The sequence below is a fragment of the Monodelphis domestica genome, chromosome 3 (genome assembly GCF_027887165.1).
Source record: "Monodelphis domestica isolate mMonDom1 chromosome 3, mMonDom1.pri, whole genome shotgun sequence".
NCBI classification, from domain to species: Eukaryota; Metazoa; Chordata; class Mammalia; order Didelphimorphia; family Didelphidae; genus Monodelphis; species Monodelphis domestica.
The window spans coordinates 99,660,183-99,681,171 of NC_077229.1; the positions used below are offsets into that span (position 1 = coordinate 99,660,183).

The following is a 20,989-nucleotide window of genomic DNA, read 5'->3' on the forward strand; positions in this document are numbered from 1 at the left end:
CAGAATAGTATACTTGTCAGATCTATGGGAAAGGAAAGACTTTAAAACCAAGTAAGAGCTAGAAAAAATTACTAAATGTAAAACCAATAATTTTGATGACATCAAATTAAAAAGTTTTTGTAGAAACAAAACTAATGCATCCAAAATTAGAAGAAAAGCAACAAATTGGGAAACAATCTTCATTACAAAATCCTTTGATGAAAGTCTAATTACTCAAATTTATAAAGAGCTAAACCAATGATACAAAAAAAATCAAGCCATTCTCCAATTGATAAGTGGGCAAGGGACATGAACAGGCAATTTTTAGTTAAAGAAATCAAAACTATTAAAAAGCACATGAAAAAGTGTTCTAAATCTCTTCTAATCAGAGAAATTCAAATCAAAACATCTCTGAGGTATTACCTCACACCTAGCAGATTGGTTAACATGTCAGCTAATGAAGGTAATGAATGCTGGAGGGGATGTGGCAAAGTTGGGACATTAACTCATTGCTGCTAGAGTTGTGAATTGATCTAACCATTCTGGAGGGCAATTTGGAACTATGCCCAAAGGGTGATAAAAGACTGTCTGCCCTTTGAGCCAGCCATAGCACTGCTGGGTTTGTACCCCCAAGAGATAATAAGGAAAAAGACATGGACAAAAATATTCATAGCTGCGCTCTTTGTGGTGGCAAAAAATTGGAAAATGAGGGGATTCCCTTCAATTGGGGAATGGCTGGACAAATTGTGGTATATGTTGGTGATGGAATACTATTGTGCTCAAAGGAATAATAAAGTAGAGGAATTCCACGGGGACTGGAACAACCTCCAGGAAGTGATGCAGAGCGAAAGGAGCAGAACCAGGAAAACTTTGTTCACAAAGATGGATACACTGTGGTACAACTGAATGTAATTGACTTTTCCATTAGTGGCAATGCAGTGACCCTGAACAACTTGGAAGAATCTATGAGAAAAACCACTATCAACATTGTGGGAGTAAAAACACTGAAGGAAAACAACTGCTTGAATACATGGATCAAAGGGATATGGTTGGGTATGTAGACTCTAAATGAATAGCCTAGTGCAAACATCAACATCATGGAATTAGGTTCTGATCAAAGACACAAGTAACACCCAATGAAATTGCACATTGGCTGCGGGAAGGGTGGGTGCAGGGGAGGGAGGGAAATAATATGATTATTGTAACTAAGGAATAATGTTTTAAATTGACTAAATTAACTAATTAAAATATACTATTTTTGATCAAGGTAGCCAGTAATAATGCTTGCTTTCCCCCTTGAAGTTGCTGAGACACAAATTAAAGTAAAATTCTGTCAAATTAAAAAAAAAAGCAATTGGTCAATCAAGGGAGAGTATTTTAGGCTTATGCTCAGGATTGAGACTTTTAAGTCAGGAGATCTGAGGGCTTTGAGAGTCCAACTGAATCACTGCTAAAGAGTGGGGTCTCTCTAGCCAGTATCCAGGATGATTTATATGGAAGCTGGGTAGCACAGTGGATGGAGGGCCGGCCCTGCAGTCAGGAAGACTCATCTTCATGAGTTGAAATCTGGCCTCATACACTTACTAGCTTTGTGACTCTGGGAAAGTCATAAACTCAGTTTGCCTCAGTTTCCTTATCTGTAAAATGAGTTGGATAAGAGAATAGTGGACCACTCCAATATCTTTACAAAGAGAACCCCAAATGGGGTCACAAAGGGTTGATTATGACTGAAAAATGACTGAAAACCAAAATTTTTAGGATAGAGTAAGGAAGACTGATCCAAATACTTATGTTGCATAACCTTTGACAATTCACTTAAATTCTTTAAGCATCGATTTCCTCATCTATAAAATGGAGGTAAGAATTATGTGGGTATGCAGTAGGAAAGAATGAGAAATGGTGTTTTAGAATCTTAGAAACACATTGAAATCCTTTTTTAAAATGGTGCTGTTAGATTTTTGTGCTTTTTACTAGTTAGCAGATATTGCCAATTAGAATCTAGACTTAAACTTTGTCCTTTTCCAGTTGATAAGGATTTGCCTGACATTCCAAGCCTGAAGGGAGGGTGTGTGTGTGTGTGTGAAACACATGAATTAACTTGAAGGATGTTATGACTTTATTCCCTTAGATAAAAGTTTGTAAGACTGAGAAAGGATACTCAAACACCCAAAGGACCTTAAAAAGTCTGACAAATAAGGCCCAAGAGGGAACTTTTCCCAGGTGCATTAGGGATCTTTGCAATTAAGGGAACATCTTTTTGATTAAGGGAAATCTCACAAGCTCTGTGCATGTCCCCCTCCTCTTCTTTGTCCCTTACCTGCTCTTCAGCCTGGAATACCCTCTGGAATGCCAATGGGAAGAATAATCTGAGGGAGGATGGAGAATTCCCAAGGATGGGAGGAGGGAATCCCTCAGACACTCAATAAAATCTAGCAATTTGAATCCCTTGAGGGGGGCTGCAATTCCATCTGGGTGGGCCATTCAATCACCTTGGATTATTTCCAACTCTATCTGTAACACTTACTATCTGTAAACAGTTCCTTGACTTTAATTGAAAGGGTGTGAGCTGCAATTCTGAGTGAGAATCAATATTCCATCCCCCACCACAAACTTGCTCTCCCACAACAAAAGCACTTACCTCACAAGATAATTAGGAGGATGAAATGAAATAATGCATGTAAAGCACATCAGAGACCCTGAAGTGCTTTTAAGTGTCAGCTATTGTTATTGCTATTATGGAGTTTTTCTTGCTATCAGTCTAATTTGTCTCCTTGACATTCCCACCTATTGCTACTACCTTTTGGAGCCACACAAAACAAGTCTGATTCCTCTCATATGTGAGAACTTTTACAAGAGTTGATCAAATTTATCATGTCCTTCCCTGAGTCTTCTCTTCTTCCAGGTTAAAACATTTCTAGTCCTCTCAACCATTCTTCATGAAGCAGGAGCCTGAGGCTCTTCACTATCCTGGGTACCCTCGTTGGTGACTCTCTCCAACATGTCAATGTTCATTTTAAAAGAAGATGTCCAGAACTGAACACTAAAATCCAGGTAAAGTCTGACAAGGACAGAGATCAGAAGAACTATCACTTCGATACTCTTGGTATTCCTGACCCACTTAATGCTGACCAAAGTCACATTAGCCTTTTTGGCTGCTCCTTCACCTCTGATTCATGAGGAGCTTGCAGTCCACTCAACCCCCCTGATTTCTTCACATAAGCTTCTGTCTAACAAAGTTTCTCCCTTCTCTTACTTGTGAAGTGGATTTCTTTTTCTGTACCCAAGTATAAGACTTTATATTGATCCATTTGGGATTTTATCTTATAAGTTTCAGCCCAATTCTCTAGCCTATCAGAATCTTATTGGATCTTAACTTTATTATCCACATGAGCTGTTCTCCTCAGCATCTTGTCACCCACTAATTTGTTAAGCACTCCATCCATGTCTTTATCCAAGTGTAGGAAATATGCTCTGACTCACTCTTTGAGAACCTTACAGGTCCTGGGTTTCAGGGTACCATAAGGATTTTTGGTGTGGGAGAGAGAGGGAACATGTGTATCTCTCTTTCTATTATTATTTGCTTGAGTTCCCATATAGTTGTATCCCCCTCCTTCCCACTGTTAGGTACCAATTATTAGTATCCAAGTTACATTTAACAAACTACCATCAATTAGCTTTTATAAAGGAATATTTGCTTTGAAGATATAGCAAGAAGGAACATACAATCATTTCCTCCCCACATCTCAGGAGTACACTTTTAGTTCAGTTCCTATAAAATATCGTTCTCACCATATTCATGTCCAGATGCAGCCTGGCTGACAGATGAATCTTTATGTCAGCTATCATTGACCTGGTCCAGGAAGGCTACTGTCAAAGGTCACACCTTTTACCTCAGGACATGACTACAAACCCCAGATTCGGAGATGCCAGTGTGCTAGAAACTTCTCCAGACCTTTTGAAACTCACAAGGTAAGAGGTAATATTTCTCTACCTAAAACAGAAAAGGAGAAACAGAGGCCAATGACCAAAGCCAGGGCTACATGGTCTCAGATGGAAGAGATCCTTAAAGATCCTCCTCTTACAGGTTTGTCTCTTGCTAGACACTGTGAGTGAAGAGAGAGCAACAGTTGAGGAGGCAAAGATATTAGGCCAAAGGGGGTAACCTTCTTGAAGATGCCCCTAGTTCTATCTACCTGACCAATTGACAAAGGCTCCTCTGAGCCACATGGTTAGCAGGTCAGAAGCAGTTATAGAGTGTTTCCCAAGTCTCTCCAAGGTACTTCCTGGAACCAAACTTCCCAGCCTCTTCTATATGGGAAATTTCCCTCAATGGAGCACACCAATGCACTCTGCAATGTTCTAGTTCTCTATTACACAAGTGATTAATAAAAATATTAAATAGAGCAAAGTCAGGCACAAATCTCTGGGGCTTGGAGACCCACCAATACACTGACATTGAAGTATTAATGAGCCCTGTAAGTCCAAGTAGTTCTGAATTCCTCTCTCAGCATCTAGTTGATATCTCTTCATCTTCCCTGAAAGAAAGGACTTCTTCAAATCAAAGTAAATTATATCTGCAGCATTCCCCCTTATTAACTAGTTTTGTGACAGTAGTAATAATAAAGCAATGAGAATAGCCTGGCATGAACATATTTTAGATGAAACTGTATTGGCTCTTTGTTATCATCATTTCCTTTTCTAGTGCTCTCCTATCATCATTTCGACTCATTCTTTCACACTTAAATTGGGAAAAGAAAAGTGTGTAGTCACTCCATTAATTGTTTTAATAGTCATTCTAAAGTTTCACAAAGACCAACTCTTCTCAAGGATCTGACTTTCCTGGAATTCCATCAAGGAGGGGACCCTGGAGGGATCTCTGAGTCTATTAAGATCTACCCTTAGTCAGAATATGAATATGAAGTCCACTACTTTAAAAAAAATTCATCCTATGATTTAATTGATATAGGGAATTCATTGTAAGGAAATTCTTTTGACTCATGCAGATCAACAACTTATTTGACACTTATAGTCTTAGAGAGTTTCCTGTGTCACTGAAGAGTTAAATGACTTGCCCATGGTCATACAGTCAGTTCATGCTGGAGTGAGGCTTTAAATCCAGGTATCCTGACTACAAGTCTATGCTATGTCACATTGCTTCTTGAAGTCTCCCCCACCCCTTACTGAGATTTCATGAACTTGGGGGTTGCCCTGAGCCTGACAACAGATGTCTCTGACACTTCCTAGATCCTGCTATATCCTCCAACTTACTTCCTGCCACCTCATGTTCCACCTGCCCTTACTAAATGATGAGAGGTTTAGATTCTTTCCTGTGGCACAGTGAGCTCATTGGGAAAATTTTGGTCATGGAACAGAAGTGACTGTACTCCCACGTAAGTTCCCATGTTCCCCAATACATGTATGCGGGGGTGGGGGAAGATGGGTAAGGAATTTTCCTCCATTGGGATTCCTAAGGGTTACAGGGAAAACTTAGATTGGGTTGATGATTCTAGTCATCTTTTACCCCAGCCTGTGGTGGTTGTGTGGGCTAATTCCCATAGCCAGCTCTGCCTCCTAATGTTAAAATATTCCAAACTCATCATTCAAGGAGCCCCAAACCCTAGTAATCCCCAAACCTAAGAACCCAGAGGCATTTTCTCTCTCCCGATCCCAAGAAGGTCCCCAAACCTGTGAACCCAGGGAGTTTCTTCCCTCAGTTGAGGAATAGCCCTAATCCTTGGGACTCCCTGAAACTTGTCAACAACCAGGCTTGCCTGTTCCTGTAGCTCTAGGACTCATGTTCTCCACTTCTTTCCCTATGATGTATCTAAAGAGAATTTGGTACCTGAATTTGGTATCTAGGCTGCTGCGGGGAAAGAGGAGGGTCTAGGACAGAATGGCATTTAGGAGACTTCAGGACTCAAGACCTTCATCCCTAGAAGTATAGAAAGAATATTATTTATTCTGTCTCCACTTTTTTTTTTTCCTTCCAGGAGATGAGACACAGCTGGAAGAGTCAGGTGGAGGCTCACACCCAGTTGGAAAGACCCTGAGTCTCCAGTGCCAAGCATCTGGCTTCCTGTTTAATACAAGCCAACTAAGCTGGTATCTTTGGGTTCCTGGAGGTGCCCCATTGTGGCTGACCAGTCTTGACCATCGATTTTCAAAAGTCAGTGGGGATCGCATCACTTCCAGAAGAGAGGACACCAACAGTCAGATTTTTCTCCAGATCAAGAACCTTAGCCTTAGAGACTCTGGCTACTATCATTGTGCAAGGAGGATGGGTTATGGAGGTGACACAGACAAATTGATCTTTGGTTCTGGGACACATGTGACTGTGGAACCCGGTGAGTGCTTCCTTTGTCTCTGTTTTAGGGCAATAGATTTGTGAAACAAGGTACCGTCCTAGGTCACATAAGTTCATTGGTGCTGGTGCCCAGACCAGAACCAAGATCCTTTATTTCCCAGACCTTTCTCTCTACCACATGTTCTTCATGTACGTGCACAACTAGAATTCTCTAGGTGGTAATTCCTAGGGATGGACTGTGACAGGTCATAATGCCCATCATTGATAAGGCTAATTGACTTGAGAACCCAGATGTAAAGCCCGGAAAACTGTCAGTCCCAGTGGAAGCTAGGAGTAGGAGAACTGGGAGGGAGGAAAAGTGCTGTGTTCTGGGGTAGCATAGATATATGAACTGGGGACATGAGAGCCAGGCTTGGCCTGAGGCCAAGGAGCTAGGGCTGAGGTCTAGTTTTCACAGTTATTTGGTCACATGAATTTGCTTCTCATATATGGGGTTCAGGTGAAAGATGGGTGGGAAACATGGTTGAGGTTTCTTTTTCTCAGTTATTTGGTTTCATGAGTTTCCTCCCCACACAGGGGGCCAGACCAGGGCTGAGAAGGGGCCAGGAAGTGGGTGAGGTTTGCTTTTCACAGTTATTTGGTCACATGTGTGCCGTCTCACATTTGGATCTGTGTTCCTGGCTGGCAGGGTGCACTGTAGAGGGATCTGCTAATGACAGGAAGTCATGGTTTGATTGCAGGACCTCGGGACCCTCTGTCACCCAGTGTGTTTGTGGTGAGGAGTCAGGATGCTGTGGCCTGCCTGGTCAGTGACTTTTACCCCAAGGAGATTGATGCATCCCTGTCCTCCCTTGGGGCTTCCGTCTCAGCCCAGGCTGAGACTGTGGCTCCCACAATCCATGGTGTCTACAGTGCCATCCAGATTGGCAAGGCTGGTGACAATGACTCAGTAACCTGTTCAGTGAAGCACCTTGGCAAAGAGACCCATGAGTCCCACCAGCCAGGTATGAATAGTCCCTACTTGGGCAAAGGGGGTGGTATTACAAAGAGTCATCTTTGGCTTTGGGAGTGTTTTATTAACCACTAAGAGTAGTAGTAGGAACTGGAGGGGAAATACTATAGAGTGAGGAAGGGTTCCCTAGTTTAGGGAACAGAGTCCTGGACTGGGGCTAGGGGTCCTTGGATAGAAAGGACTATTCTTGATCAGTGTTTTCTGACTGGGAGTGAGGCAGAAGCCCACAAATTGGGGGTGAGGTTACTGGGATAGATGAGAGGAGAGCCTGGCTAACAAAGGGTATTCTGATCTTTGGAGAGATGTTCTGTCCTAGGGAGGAAAGTTCTGGGCTCACTGGATCCCAGGGCTGTGACTAATGATATCATTCTGCCTTCAGATACTGGGATCATTCCTCAGCTGGAATCATCCTGCTCTGACCAGGAACTCACAGGTGGGTTAAAGGTTAAAGATGAAAGGACAGAGATAATGATATTGGACTTAAGCCACATGATCAGAAGTGAGATTATTTGATCCAATCTGAGTCCCCTTATCTCCTATTCTGATAATGTGACACCACAGAGTTCCTCATGATCATGACCCACACAGAGCATGATACAAATGGCCTAGGTTTAGGGTATTGGAGAATTCAGGGTTCAAAGCATATGCAGAAGAACTCAGTTTGAATGATGGCTCAGGGTTTGGAGTGAATGATGGCCTAGACCTTTAGAATGTGTGATGATCCAAAATTCTGGGAACATGACAACCCAGGGTTCAGGTTGGAGAGTAGCTTATTATTCTTCTCCTTGGCTTTCTCAATGTTTCTTCATCCCTGAGTGGATCCCAACTTTTTCCTTCTTTGCTTCTTGTTTGGGGATCTTGAGTCTCAGTAGATAAAAATCTCAAACTCAATTAACTTCATGCACAACACATTTATGCTATAGCATTTTAGCTGGGCCCTCTCTCCAATTTTATAATTATTCACTCTTTCTTAATTGACATAATGGAGAGAGAGCTGACCTTCAAGTTAGGAAAACCTGTGTCCAAATCCCATCTCTAACATATACTGTGTGCCCCTGAGCAAATTATTTATCTCCTCAGAGTTGCTCTAGGCAGCCCTTTAATACTATGATTTGCAGAAAAATAACAACCTGCTTTGATAGAGGGAGTTACCTGACCAAAGGTTTCCCTCTATCAATAAAAGAGAAAGACCATTGCTATCTTTATTTTATAGGAGACTCATCTTTCTGAGTTCAAATCTGATCTTAGAAACTTAATAGCTGTGTGACCCTGAACAAGTCACACATACTATATCAGTTTCCTGATCTGCAAAATGTGCTGGAGAATGCTTGGCAAACCATTCCAGTACCTCTACCAAGAAAACCCCAACCAGGGACACAAAAAGTCAGACATTGCTGAAATGATTGAAAAAACCAACAACAAACAGTTCCAAACATATTTTTCTCCTCTACTCACATTTCGGATAGGTTTGGAAGAAAATCTATTTCCCTAAGGAGCCTGAGGGCTTATGTGAGAGATTTTCTTTTCAGATCCTGTCTCATGCTTATGCCTTTTTACCTTTATCATCTACCTCTGCCCTTGGACCAAAGATTAATATTTGTCCACATGTATTTAGCACTGCAAGGGCTACAGATCACTTTACATATACCATCTCATTTGAGCCTCATAAATGGCCTGTGAGGGATTAGAACTATTGCTCTCTCTCTCTTTCTAAAAATGAGGAAACTGAGTTTCAGAGAGGCTTAGTCCATCATTACATAGTTGGGAAATGTTAAGAGACTTGATTCTAACCTGTGGTTGGATCTTCATTTCAGGAAAGCCATTTTGGTGGTTGTTGAGAATTAACTTGAGTGATAAAAAACTTGGGGCAGAGATACCCAAAAAGAAGACTTAACAATCTTAATTAATAGCCTTTCTCGATTCTAAAATGAGCACACTTTCTAATTCATCACACTGATCCTGAGGAATATGTAGTGCTGTTACTGTCACTGATTCCATTCTCTTCTATCTCCACCAGGTTCTGGCTCCATTTCTAGTGTCTTTTGCACTCCTAGATCCTTCCCTCTAATGACAAACTTGGGTCTTCCCAAACAATCTTTACCTTTATTTTCCACTCATTACTATGGCAGCACACCTCTCCACTGCAAAAATTATAGAAGTTAGCATCCCTAACTCCCTGTTCACTTTCTCCCCAAGCCCTTCATATCTGTACATACTGAATTCTCTCAGTGAATTTCTAAATACTAAATCCAGAGTGTTCTTTCAGCCTTTATCCTCCTTTGACCTCTCTTTAACTTTTTACACAGATTATCATCTACAACTGGACACATTCAATTCAACTGTCCTCCAGAAACCCTATATTATCTTTATTTTTCATTCCCCTTTCTATCTGTTCCTTCTCAGTCTTCTTCTCTGGGTGCTTTTTAGTGTGGATATTCTTTAAGGGAAAGCCCTAGACTTTCTTTTCTTCTTTTGACTCTTTTCCTTGCCAAGCTCATTCACTCCCCCTGGCTTCATTAACATGTCTCTGCTGGTTATCATTCTCATAAATCCTATAACTATATCTCCAGATGCCTTCAGAGAATATCTACCTGGATAGCCCATTGGTCCCTCAAATTTAATATTTTAAAAATTGAACTTATTTACCCTTGTTTTGGTAATCATTCAATTCATTTATTCTCCCATGTTGTCTTCTTGGAGTGGGGTGTATTGGGTGTTTAGAGAGGATTAGCACCTCTGGTGTGAAGGCTTGCTGAGTCCTTTTCAGGACTGCTTTTTTCCTTTCATATCTACGTGTTACCCAGCTCTCACCTGTGGCTCGAAGAAGCTATAGTATGCACAGTAGCCATACCCCAGGAAACTGTCTTGGTAGGTGGGCTAAACCAGGTTGATGATAACCAAGAGGCTTCAGACCTGTTGATGAACTAGGGTGGCATCTACCCCAGGCATATGAATACTTCCTCCTAGAGAAGGGGTGGGTGAGAACAATTTATTCCACTGGCCATGGATATTTGGAAGCTGGCCCTGTGACATACTAAAAGTTCAATTAGACATCAAAGATGCCAAGGTCTTCCACTGCATGCTGAACCATCACCAGTTTTCTTGAATTTTATCTTGCCGCTAGACTTTGATTGACTGGAAGAAAGAGTGAGGCTGATGACTTTGTGCAACTCTGCTTCAATTAAATCCAATTTATACTTGAATCAAAAGATATCACCTAGTGATATGTTTTTGGTCCTCTTTGAGTATGAAGGACAACAACCAACTAAACCTTGGAGTGATCATTGTCTTTTCAGCTCTTTTCAGAATATCCAATTAGTCATCAAGTCCTGCCAATTGTGCTTCTACAACATTTTTTATTCCTGCCTGTACATCTTTAAGGGGGTGTATGGGGTGCTCAGGGAGGAGTAATATTTTTGGTATGGAGGGCTTGTCGTGCCTTCCTAGGGCAGCTTTCCAGCCTCTGACCCTCACCCAGCTCTCACTTGTGGCTCCTAGTAGCTGCTAGCTTGCAGCAGTGGCCACACCCCGGGCACCAGCTTCGACAGGCTGGCCAAACCTTGTGAGGGTAGACATTGGGTCGTAGACTCCTGGTGAACCAGGGCTTTGCTCACCAGCATGTGAAGACTGCTTCAGCTGAACAGACGGAAGAAACTAATAAGAAGGTTCAATGGCTGAGAGGGCGACGCAGCAAAGCACTGTGGAGTGCTTAGGGCGTGTTGGAGCACAAAATACAACACGGCCATCCAATGCAGCTGAGGAAGTCTCCAGGTGTAACGACTTTTTGTGCCAATGGACCCAGGCTTCCAACACCAAGAGAGTGGGACTGTCTCTGTGCATCGACTTTTCCACTTAAATCTTCATGCACAAGTGTCTTTGTGCACAAAAACACACAAAGGCAATCGTCATCCTCGGTTACCAAGAGACTACTACTACTACTACATCTTTAATCTTATTGCCATCTTATTAATAAAAGTCATCATTATAATTTTCCTGAATTGTTGAGATATTCCCCTGATATGTCTTTCCACCTTTATTCTCTCCTCCACATCACAACAAAGTCACTAGAATAATCTTATCTGTCTGTCTGTCTATCTATCTATCTATCTATCTATCTATCTATCTGTTGTTTCACTTTGCTCAGAAATTATTAGCAGCTTACTTTGGTCTCCCAGCAAGCCAAATTTTAGAGAATATTATAGTCTTGAGCTCAGAGTGTATAATAAATATACCAGATACTAGAGGTGATCATAGAAAAGGGTGCGATAATTCATGTTTATTATTTGTGACAGACCAAGTTGTCAAAGTATTTGATAGCTTTAGGCACAGTGTATATGATAACCCATTGTTTAGAGTCTGATATCTTAGGACTTGATGCCTGGGAAAAATTATTGTTTAGGGTATAACTTTCCTTGGGCTCAGATTCTGAAATGTCCCTTGGGTCAGTGTACTTGGTAGCTCAAAACTAAGAGTGTATATGATAAAACAAAAGTTAAAGCATGTGGTATATTATGCTGGGGCAAATTCTATCATCATATGTGCTCTATTACATTCTCTAGAGGCAGCCAACAATGTGGATTTGTTTTCCTCAGACAATAAGGCCCCACCATTGACTCCTAATTAAGCCCAAAGATGCCTTCCTCCAATGAGCTTGACATGTGCCTTTGTCTCTTACAGCAGAACCTGAGCAGAGGAACCAGATAGTCCTCAGAGTGCTGGGCTTGAGACTATTATTGATGAAGACTGTGGCTATCAACATCCTTTTTACCATCATGGCCTTGATCTTTTGATCTTCCTCCCAACCCCACAAAACTCCCATTATCCCATTAATTTTTGTCTGCTCCCTTCTCTCTCATGCTTCCATTCATCAGTCCTCTCCAACTTCCATCCATACTCAGACTCCTTTCCCTCTCTCAGTATCCTCTCTTTCCTTTCATCTTTCCCCCACCCTAACCCCACAATCTCATGTGGTTATCCTTATTCCCCTAGCCATTTCAGTTTCCTTTCTGCCTTTGTCTCCTCTCTTTCCTATTTTCAAGTCCTCTCTCTTGCCTATTATCCTTTCTGTGTCTATGGTATTATTCTGTGGGTGGAAAAGGGGAATGAAAGGAAGAGAATAAGCTGCCTCTAGATGAGTCTGGCCTCTGACTCCTTGATGCTTTGACTTCTGACTTTTCCTTCTCCAGAAGTCTGAAAAACAAAGATATGAGAGTCTGTATTTGGACATTGCCATGACCATTTGAGCCTCAGAATGACCCCAGTAACCCAAGTTGCATTCATTACTCCCTGAGATTCAAAAAAGCCAATTCTCAGTCTGTATTTTCTCAAATAGAGTATTGCTCTCTTTGGATGTATGGATATGGAAGTGGGTGTGGGAATGGAGGACAGATATTCACAGTTCAAGTCCCCCAGGTTTCCAGAGCTCTACTAGCAACAACTTTTCTCATTACTACCACTTTCCTATGTGAGGCAACTTCAGGTTCATGGTCATGGAATTATGGCCAGGTGGGTTTCTTGGGACCAGTAGGACCTTGTATAGTAATAGAAATTTAGAATATAAGTATAAATATATATATTATATATAACAAAAAAAATAGAAAAATAGAAATAGAAATGGCCATGAAGGTTGAAGACTTGTGGTGGAGAAAATCAGCTTCATCATCTAATTGTGCTTACCTCTTCTTGCTATGTCCCTTGAAAGGTCACCATCCTTCATCCTTATAATTGAGGAAGGAATTACATGGAGTAGAGGGTATCTTAATTTCCATCAAGATGGATGTGGGTCATATATGAGTAAGGATTTCCTTTGTAAGATCTCCTTGAGCCCTTAGTCCTGTCTATGTCCTAATCTTCTTCCCAATACTTTTCCTAAGGTAAGGGGTATAAAGATACTTGAGATCATAACCCAGAGCCTAGGCTTCCTCTGAAATGCAACTAAATAAGACCCTCAAAGACAAAATGTTAGTGTTGTATGGATCATTATCTTCCTGGTAAGAAAGGGAAATGGAAGGAGGTGCAGGAGCACCCAATCCCAGCAGGAATCAAGGAGGCCTAGGGGGTCTAGGCAGGGAGAAAGCCTAGTAGAAGACTAGGTCAGATGTCCAAGAATTGGGATGAATGAGTCAATCTCAGGGAGAAAAGAACAAGAGAATAGTCTGAGGTTCCTGGCATTGAGCTTTAGCCTCAAATGATGATACCACCTTAGATGGAAAGAAATGAGCATTTATTAAATGATTACTATGTGCCAAGAATCATACCAAACACTGGAGATACAAATATAAGCAAAAAAAGAAAGGTAATCTCTACCATCAAGGAGTCTACATTTGAATGGGACAACACCCAAAAGGTTGCTAAAAGGGGGAAAGGGATAGGGTGAAGATGTTTAAAGACTTGGTTTTGAAGTATGGAAGCCAGGAACCAAACTGAGAGAATGAAGGGCAGCCCCAGTGTCTCCACAAAATGGATATTCCAAGAGGAATTCACTATTAAAAAAAGAGGGCAGATCTTACAGAGGGATATTTCAAATTGAAAGCATGAAACCATATTAAGATGTTTTATGGTAAGATAGCCCCAGGTGCTGAAGGAAGTTCCAGAATGAGACAGAGGTAAGGGCATAGATTTGAAGACTGGAAGTCAAGAAGAGGTCCCTTGGTCCTAGATGTGAGGGGAAAAACCCTACATATGAACAAAGAAATGTGGACTTTTCAGCAATTAACCTTTTTAAGTCAGATGATGCCAGAGAATTAAAAAACTGAAACACCATCTTCTCTGGGATCCTATCAAATAAATGATCCTGAAAGGTTTATAAGGGGTAAAACCTATATAACTGGGATCTGGATATTAACCCACCATGATGAGGTTATAATTAAGGTGCCATGGTGGGTGGGGGTACTGGAAGTGGTGATGAGGGTAGACAATGACTCACCTTCTTCTTTCAAAGCTAGAATGGATCAATATGGTCCCTGGTAGCTGTTCACATAAGAACTATGAGACCTGTGAGATAAATCTCATCTTGGGAATGGAATGGATAACCCATTGAGTCTGAGCACATAGACACATGGATCCATAAAAATAAGCACTGAAAGGGACTGAGCTGTGGGAGGCCAACTGTCTTCTGGCTACTTTACTGTAATAAAGAAACAAGAGAGGAAATAGTTTGTCTTTGTTAGTATTTAAAGGAGTAAAAGGTGTCAGGGGGATTTTATGATCCAGAGACAATGATCTATACACACTTCACCCCAGCAAAGAGAAATCTAAAATTTGAAGAAATGGAGCAGATGGAACCTCCATAAGATCTGGGGGAATGGAATGGAATTCCAGCCAGGCTCAAAAGCAGTTGGAGGAGAAAAACCAAGGTTCTTCTTATCTTAGACTCTTTGGAGCTGGGAGGGAGAACTATTTGACTGGGAGTATCCAAATCTATCAATCCTTTGTTTGAACAGAAGATCTCAATTTTCAACTGGAGCCAATCTTTGGGATAAAGACTCTCTTTCCCTTAGGGGAACCCAGAGGTTATTTCTGAAGATTACCTAGGTTAAACTCTCAAAATGTATATAGGGAAATATCTTAGGTATCTCCTTTTCCCATTGTCCTTTCCCATTACCCTTTCAAAAACTTTTTACCCAAATAAATTAGATATCTTGATTCATAATAGAACTTGAATCAGAGTGTATGTATTAGGAGGAAAGCTTCAAATCCATCATTATAATAAGGAAGCTGAGTGAAAATCTGACTTACCCTATGGTCTAGCTAGACTGAATCCATTGGTAACAGGTTAGCTTGGGGATAGGGGGAGGAAGTGTCACATAGTATTCAATCCCCAAACAGCTGAACATTGGTTCCTTCCTTTTCAAAGTCCCCCTCGCTAGTACACTACTCCATTTCTTCTCACTGACTGTTTCCTATGTGTAGAATGCCTTTTCCTCACCTCCCACATCTTGTCTTCTGCCTTCTTGGGATTTCTTTAAGACTCAGCTCAAGTTCCACCCTCTGCAAGAAGCCTTTCTTGGTCTTCCCTATTCCCTCCTTCAATAGCAAATGTCTTCTTTATGAAATTACCTTCTATTTACATGGTATATAATAGATTTATATATAAACATAAGGTTTTCATGTTGTCTTCTCCATTAGAATGTGAGCTTCTTGAGGGGAGATGCTGTGCTTTTGCCTTTTTCTATATTCTTATTGCTTAGCACAGTTGCAGAATTATATGCTTAATAAAGACTTATTGACTGAATGGAAACTCCTCACAAGTACTCTGTAAGGTAGAATAGGCACCAATTTAAATGTAAGAGTCAGTGCAATATTTTTTTAAGGAAGGAATTGGGCCAGTTATGAACAAAGTCCCTCAGGGGTCTTGAGAGACGCTTTTCAAGTGGCTTCTTTGGCTATCAGATAATGGTGCTTGTCAAGTTAACCTTACTGACAGTGAGTTGAAGCACCTGAGAGTGACCCCTAAATGCCATTATAAGTTCAGCTAATTACTTTAGTGGGGTCTCAGCTAGGGGATACCATCATGTTCTAATGTCGTATACAGGCCAATGCAATGGTCCCCCAAATGGGACTTTCATTGGGAATCTAAACCAGTCCAGTGAACTAATCTGATGTGGGTTGCCCTCCTAGATAATTTTTTTCCCTTTTGTTTTAAACCTTAGCTTCTGTCTTAGAATTGATATGAAGTATTGGTTTCATGGTGGAATAGAGATAAGAACTAGGCAATTAGCGTTAAGTGACTTGTCCATGGTCACACAGTTAGGAAGTGTCCAAAGACATATTGGAACCCAGGACCTTCCTTCTTAGACAGGGCTCTTTATCCACTGAATGACCTAGCTAACTCCTAAAAGAATTTTTATAAATAACCCAACAACCCCAGATGGCTTCCCTGGAAATGTTTGAAATGATCTTGAGCCTCCTGCCTGGGGGAATCCATCTGCTTCTCCTGATCACCCCCATAAGATTTAGGGTGCTTATGAACTTTGGGGACCTAATTTAGGGAGATTTAGGGCATCAGGTCCTAAGGATGACATGACTTAGGGTAAAAGGTCCCTGTGTCAAGCCATGAGTGAAAAACCTCTTTCTGTCCCAGTGGGACTTATAGATTTGGCTCTAGAGACCTGAGCCTCTTCAGGAGCAACTAGGTGGAGCAAAAGACAGAGCACTGGTCCTGGAGTATAAAGACCTGAACTCCAATCCTACCTCTCAGGGTTGTTGAGAGGATCAAATGAGATATTTTTAAAGCACTTAGTGCAATTCCTGGCACATAGTAGGGTCTGAAAAATGATTATTGCCTCAGATATTTCCTAGTTCTGTGACCCAGGGCAAGTGACCAAACCCCATTTGCTTAGCTCTTACTGCTACTTAGTATTGTTCTAAGACAAAAGGAAGGATTTAAAAAAATGTTTATTGCCTTTTTTCCTAAGGAAGATATGGATGGCAAGCCATTCAGCCTCTTCATATTGAGAGGTTTGAAAAGCTCAGGTCAGGAGGATGAGGGATAAGTAAAGATAAAGGATAAACAAGTGCTCCCATTGCCCCCTCCCCTTACCTCTTTATCCAAACTTAAAGAGCTTGAAGGAGGAATATGGCCCCTAGGGCAGGGGCCAGTGTCCCCCAACTTAGCCAATTCTAGGCCCTACCTTTCCTTTCTGGTGACCTTATGCCAGAGAGGTGGTGAAATGGGATTGGGAGCATAGAAAACAAATGTTCCTTGGGCTATTGGTTAGAAGATTACAAATTAAAATTTCTTGGGGGGAGACCTAGACCAAAAGAAGGGAGGGAAGTGAGGTGGGATGGAAGTCCCATATAATTAGGATGATTTGGAGGAGTGACCACCTTGGGAGTCATAGTCAGCATCCACATAATTAGTTGGACTTACCTGAACTCTGATGATGGTGGCCTAACCACCTGAATTGATTGTTTCTTCCTCATCACCACCACCACCATCATCATCACCACACCATCATTATCATTAAGTACTTTAGGGAAATATGAACCAGAAGTAATTGAACACAACAGCATATGTGTTTGACAAACCCCGTGACACAAACTACTGAACTAAGGACTCATTATGGATGCATGAAATAGAGACACCTAGCTGGCATAGTAGATAAAGTGTTGGGCTTGGAATCAGGAAGACATATTCAAATTTGGCTTCAAACACTTGCAAGTTGTTTGATTCTGAGCAAGTCACTTATACTCTCTTGGTCACAGTTTTCTTAACAGTAAAATAAAGAAGGGCAACTAGGTGGTACAGTGGATAGAGTGCCAGGACTGGAATCAAGAAGACTTCTCTTCTTGAGTTCAAATCTGGCCTCAGTCACTTCCTAGCTGTGTGACCTTAGGCAAGACACTGAACCCTATTTGTCTCAGTTTCCTTATCTGTAAAATGAACTGGAGAAGGAAATGGTAAACCACCCTAGGATCTGCTAAGAAATCTTCAAATGGGATCACCAATACTTGGGCACAGCTGAAATGATTGAAGAACAAACCCACCAGATGGCACTCTGATATCCAATAACATTGGCTCTTTTTCATTAACATACAGCCCTGCTGGCTCTAGTTACTAATCTTTTTCTTCTAAATTATTTTCCAAGATTTGTATCAAACCTATGGATATGCCTGAATTGCCATAATTTTAATAGTTCATAAGACATTTTTGCTGCATATTTTTTGTCATTTAGTCTATTTTTTGACCTGCAGCATGAAGGATTATTTAATTCAGACTTGGGTTAAATGTTTACTAAAACAAATGGAACAAATCCTTCATGGTTTAAGAAAAAAGACCATAAAGGGCAGCCCCAGATGAATTCCCTGCACCCCTTCTCTGTCCTGCCTTTTGCTCTGGCTCTCTCTATAAGCAGACATAATCAGACCCCAAACCATAGTGATAGGAGATCTCTTAATTCACTATATTCACCTCCCTTCAGCTCCTCATCCTGTAGCAATCTCACATTCCCTGCCCCTGCTAGGTGAAGTCACTGCTTGATAATTCCATTGCCTCGTTGGCTTCTTTTGGGCCACTAAAGTGATCACTGACAGCTTGGATTACTGGAAGTGTGAGAAAGTAAGGCCCCAGGAGAGATGCCTCATTCCACTATAATTGCCACTGGAGTTTGAGACCTCTCTAGACCCCACAAGAAAGGTGCTTTATATTAACTTTCCTTGAGGCTATTCAAGTTTGTACTGCTATGTCCCTTTGGGACCCAACAATTCAGAGAGTATAGAAAAAACATGTCAAATCTCCACAGTGGGTAGCTATTGCAACCTCTGCTTTAGTAGCATAGCAAATAGCCCCACAGGCATGGGAATGTGAGCTCACTATGCCTGATCTAGGCAGAGAGTTGGCCAGTTGGTCAGAAGGTAGCATGTGAGTAGGGGAATAATTTAAGATAAGGGAGGACAGGGAGAAGGGGGAAAGTGGCATCAGATTGCAAGGGGTCTTGAATATCAGGCAGAGAAGTGATGTTTGAACAGTAGTCAGAAGGCAACTGGAGGTTGCTTGACATTTTTTGAATGGAAGGGTGACACGACCAGATCTATGCCCAAAGAAGATGATTCTGACAGTCATATGAAGGGTGAATTAGAGGAAAGTGGGAAGACTATTGCAATACTCTTAGTCATTGGTAATGAGGGCCTAAATTAGGATGTTGACAACGTGAATGAAGAAGATATGAGAGATATAGTGCAAATGGATTTTACAGAACCTGGTAACTATCCAAATATAAGAAGTGAAGGAGAGGGAAGAATCAATGATATCGACAAACTTACAAACTTGGGAGAGTCAATGAATGGTGCTGCCATAAGGAACAGGTTTGGGAGGAAAGATAATGAATTCAGTTTTGGACATATTTGGACAGGCAGTAGTATGCAACATGGAAGAGATAAAGGAGAGGGCAGAGTTCAGAAGATCTGTTAGGAGGTTATTTTAATAGTCCATAAAGGTGGCAATGATAACCCAATTCAATTTGGTTTGGCTGATATGTATTAAATATTTTAAAGGGTACTGAACATTTAATTTCTCAAGTATTTACCATGCTAATATACTGTGTTGGCAGACAAAAAAAGATAAAAAAATTCCCAATCCATTCTTCTGAGTTTGTACTGGGATGATGGAAGTGGAAATAGAAAATGGGACATAAGTGAGAAATACTGTAGAGTTAGAATTCACAGGACTTGGTAAATGACTGGATATAAAAAGTATAGGCGACAAGAGGGTCAAAGGTAACACGAAGGTATCAAACATGGGGGACTAGATGAATGCAATTGCCACAGACCTTTGGGGGGGTATTATTTAAAAAGTCAGGATGGTATTGATCATGTGAAGTATAAAGCTCTAGAAATGTGACATACTCTTTTTAGAGAAGGAAAAGGAGACAACAAAAAGACAGAACTTCTGGCACTTACAGGGTCAGGAAGAATCTACAAAGGAGGAAAAGTAGTTAGAGAGGTAGGGAGACAACCATGTGATGTCCATGAAACTAGGGGAGGAGAAAATATCCAGAAGGGAGTAGGAATTGAGATGTCAGCACTGAGTGACTAAAATTCTAGGACAGTGAATCTTGAACAAAAGATTATCCAACTTGGCAATTGGGAAGTATTAGTGACCTTGGAAAGAGAGAAGTTTCAGCAGAATGGTGGGAGGAGAAATCAAATTTTATGGAATTGAGGAGACAGAATCTGTGCTAAGAGCATGGAAAAATGAAGCCTACAAAACTTTTTCAAGAACTTTGGAGAAGGGTAGAGATACAACAACAGCAGAATAGAGTAGAAGGGTCAATTGAATCTTTTGGGGGAGAGGTGTTGAGAAGACCTTAATGTGTTTATGGACAGATGGCAAGGAATGAAAAGAAAGCCAGGGACTGAAAATGCATAAAAAAGAGGGAGAGGAGAAGGCTGGAAGGAATGGAGAAAAAGGCACAGGTAGAGGGAATATAAGTCTTACTTGAGGAGTAGAGTTACTATTTACTTTTTCTCTAGAAGGAAGAAGAGAGTAGGTGATGATTCTGAGAAACTTTACAGAGCAGAACACTTAGTGGAGCTCCAGTCAATCATTCAATCAATTCCTAAATAATGAGTTTTTCCTAAATAATTTGAAGAATTTTTAAAGCTATTGGAGGCTAACTGCTCATTTAAGAATTTTAAGAATTGGCACTTTTAAATATCTTACTCCCTGCTCATCTATCTACAACAGTTTTCACAGGGTAAAGCCTTAGTTCTTTAATAAGTATTTATTAAGCATCTACTATGTGCTGGCAATATGCTAGACACTGGGCACATAAAGGCAAAAATCGGGGTTGGGTGGAGGGCAGGGTTTATGTGTACATAAATATGTATAAAAAACAAAGTAAATTCATTTTGATGGGGTTACTCTCCATCTTCTTCATGAAGTAGGAAACAAAATAATAATTCTAAATGAGAGATTGAAGTTGGGGTATGAGGAGGAGCAAAAAAATCTTGATACCTTGGTACCAAGTTGTGAGGGATAGAGAGCAGAAATTGATTAGAGAAAATTATAGACTGCAAGTGTGGGATTTGTTCATTTGTTCTTTTTGGTCAAGACCTAAAATTTCCTTGGTGTGTAGGGAACTCTTGGTGAGGATTTACCCCTCCCTTAGTGCAGATCTTCAACTATCTAACAACTTAGAGAGTCCATTGGCAATTAAGTAACTAGTCCAGTCACTAAGAGGTGTCTGAGCCAA

General features: G+C 41.0%; 1 protein-coding gene across 1 annotated transcript in view; it reads left to right on the plus strand.

Moving 5' to 3' along the window:
• Positions 1–15,528, plus strand: part of LOC100015252 (tyrosine-protein phosphatase non-receptor type substrate 1) — a 47,621-nt gene extending 32,093 nt beyond the window's left edge. Inside the window, exons 3-8 of the mRNA XM_056821005.1 lie at positions 584–598; positions 5,322–5,369; positions 5,970–6,323; positions 7,024–7,287; positions 7,675–7,728; positions 11,973–15,528. Coding sequence (XP_056676983.1) covers positions 584–598; positions 5,322–5,369; positions 5,970–6,323; positions 7,024–7,287; positions 7,675–7,728; positions 11,973–12,085 — 848 coding nt within the window. The 3' untranslated portion in view covers positions 12,086–15,528. The remainder of the gene's footprint in view (positions 1–583; positions 599–5,321; positions 5,370–5,969; positions 6,324–7,023; positions 7,288–7,674; positions 7,729–11,972) is intronic.
• Positions 15,529–20,989: the final 5,461 nt, after the last annotated feature.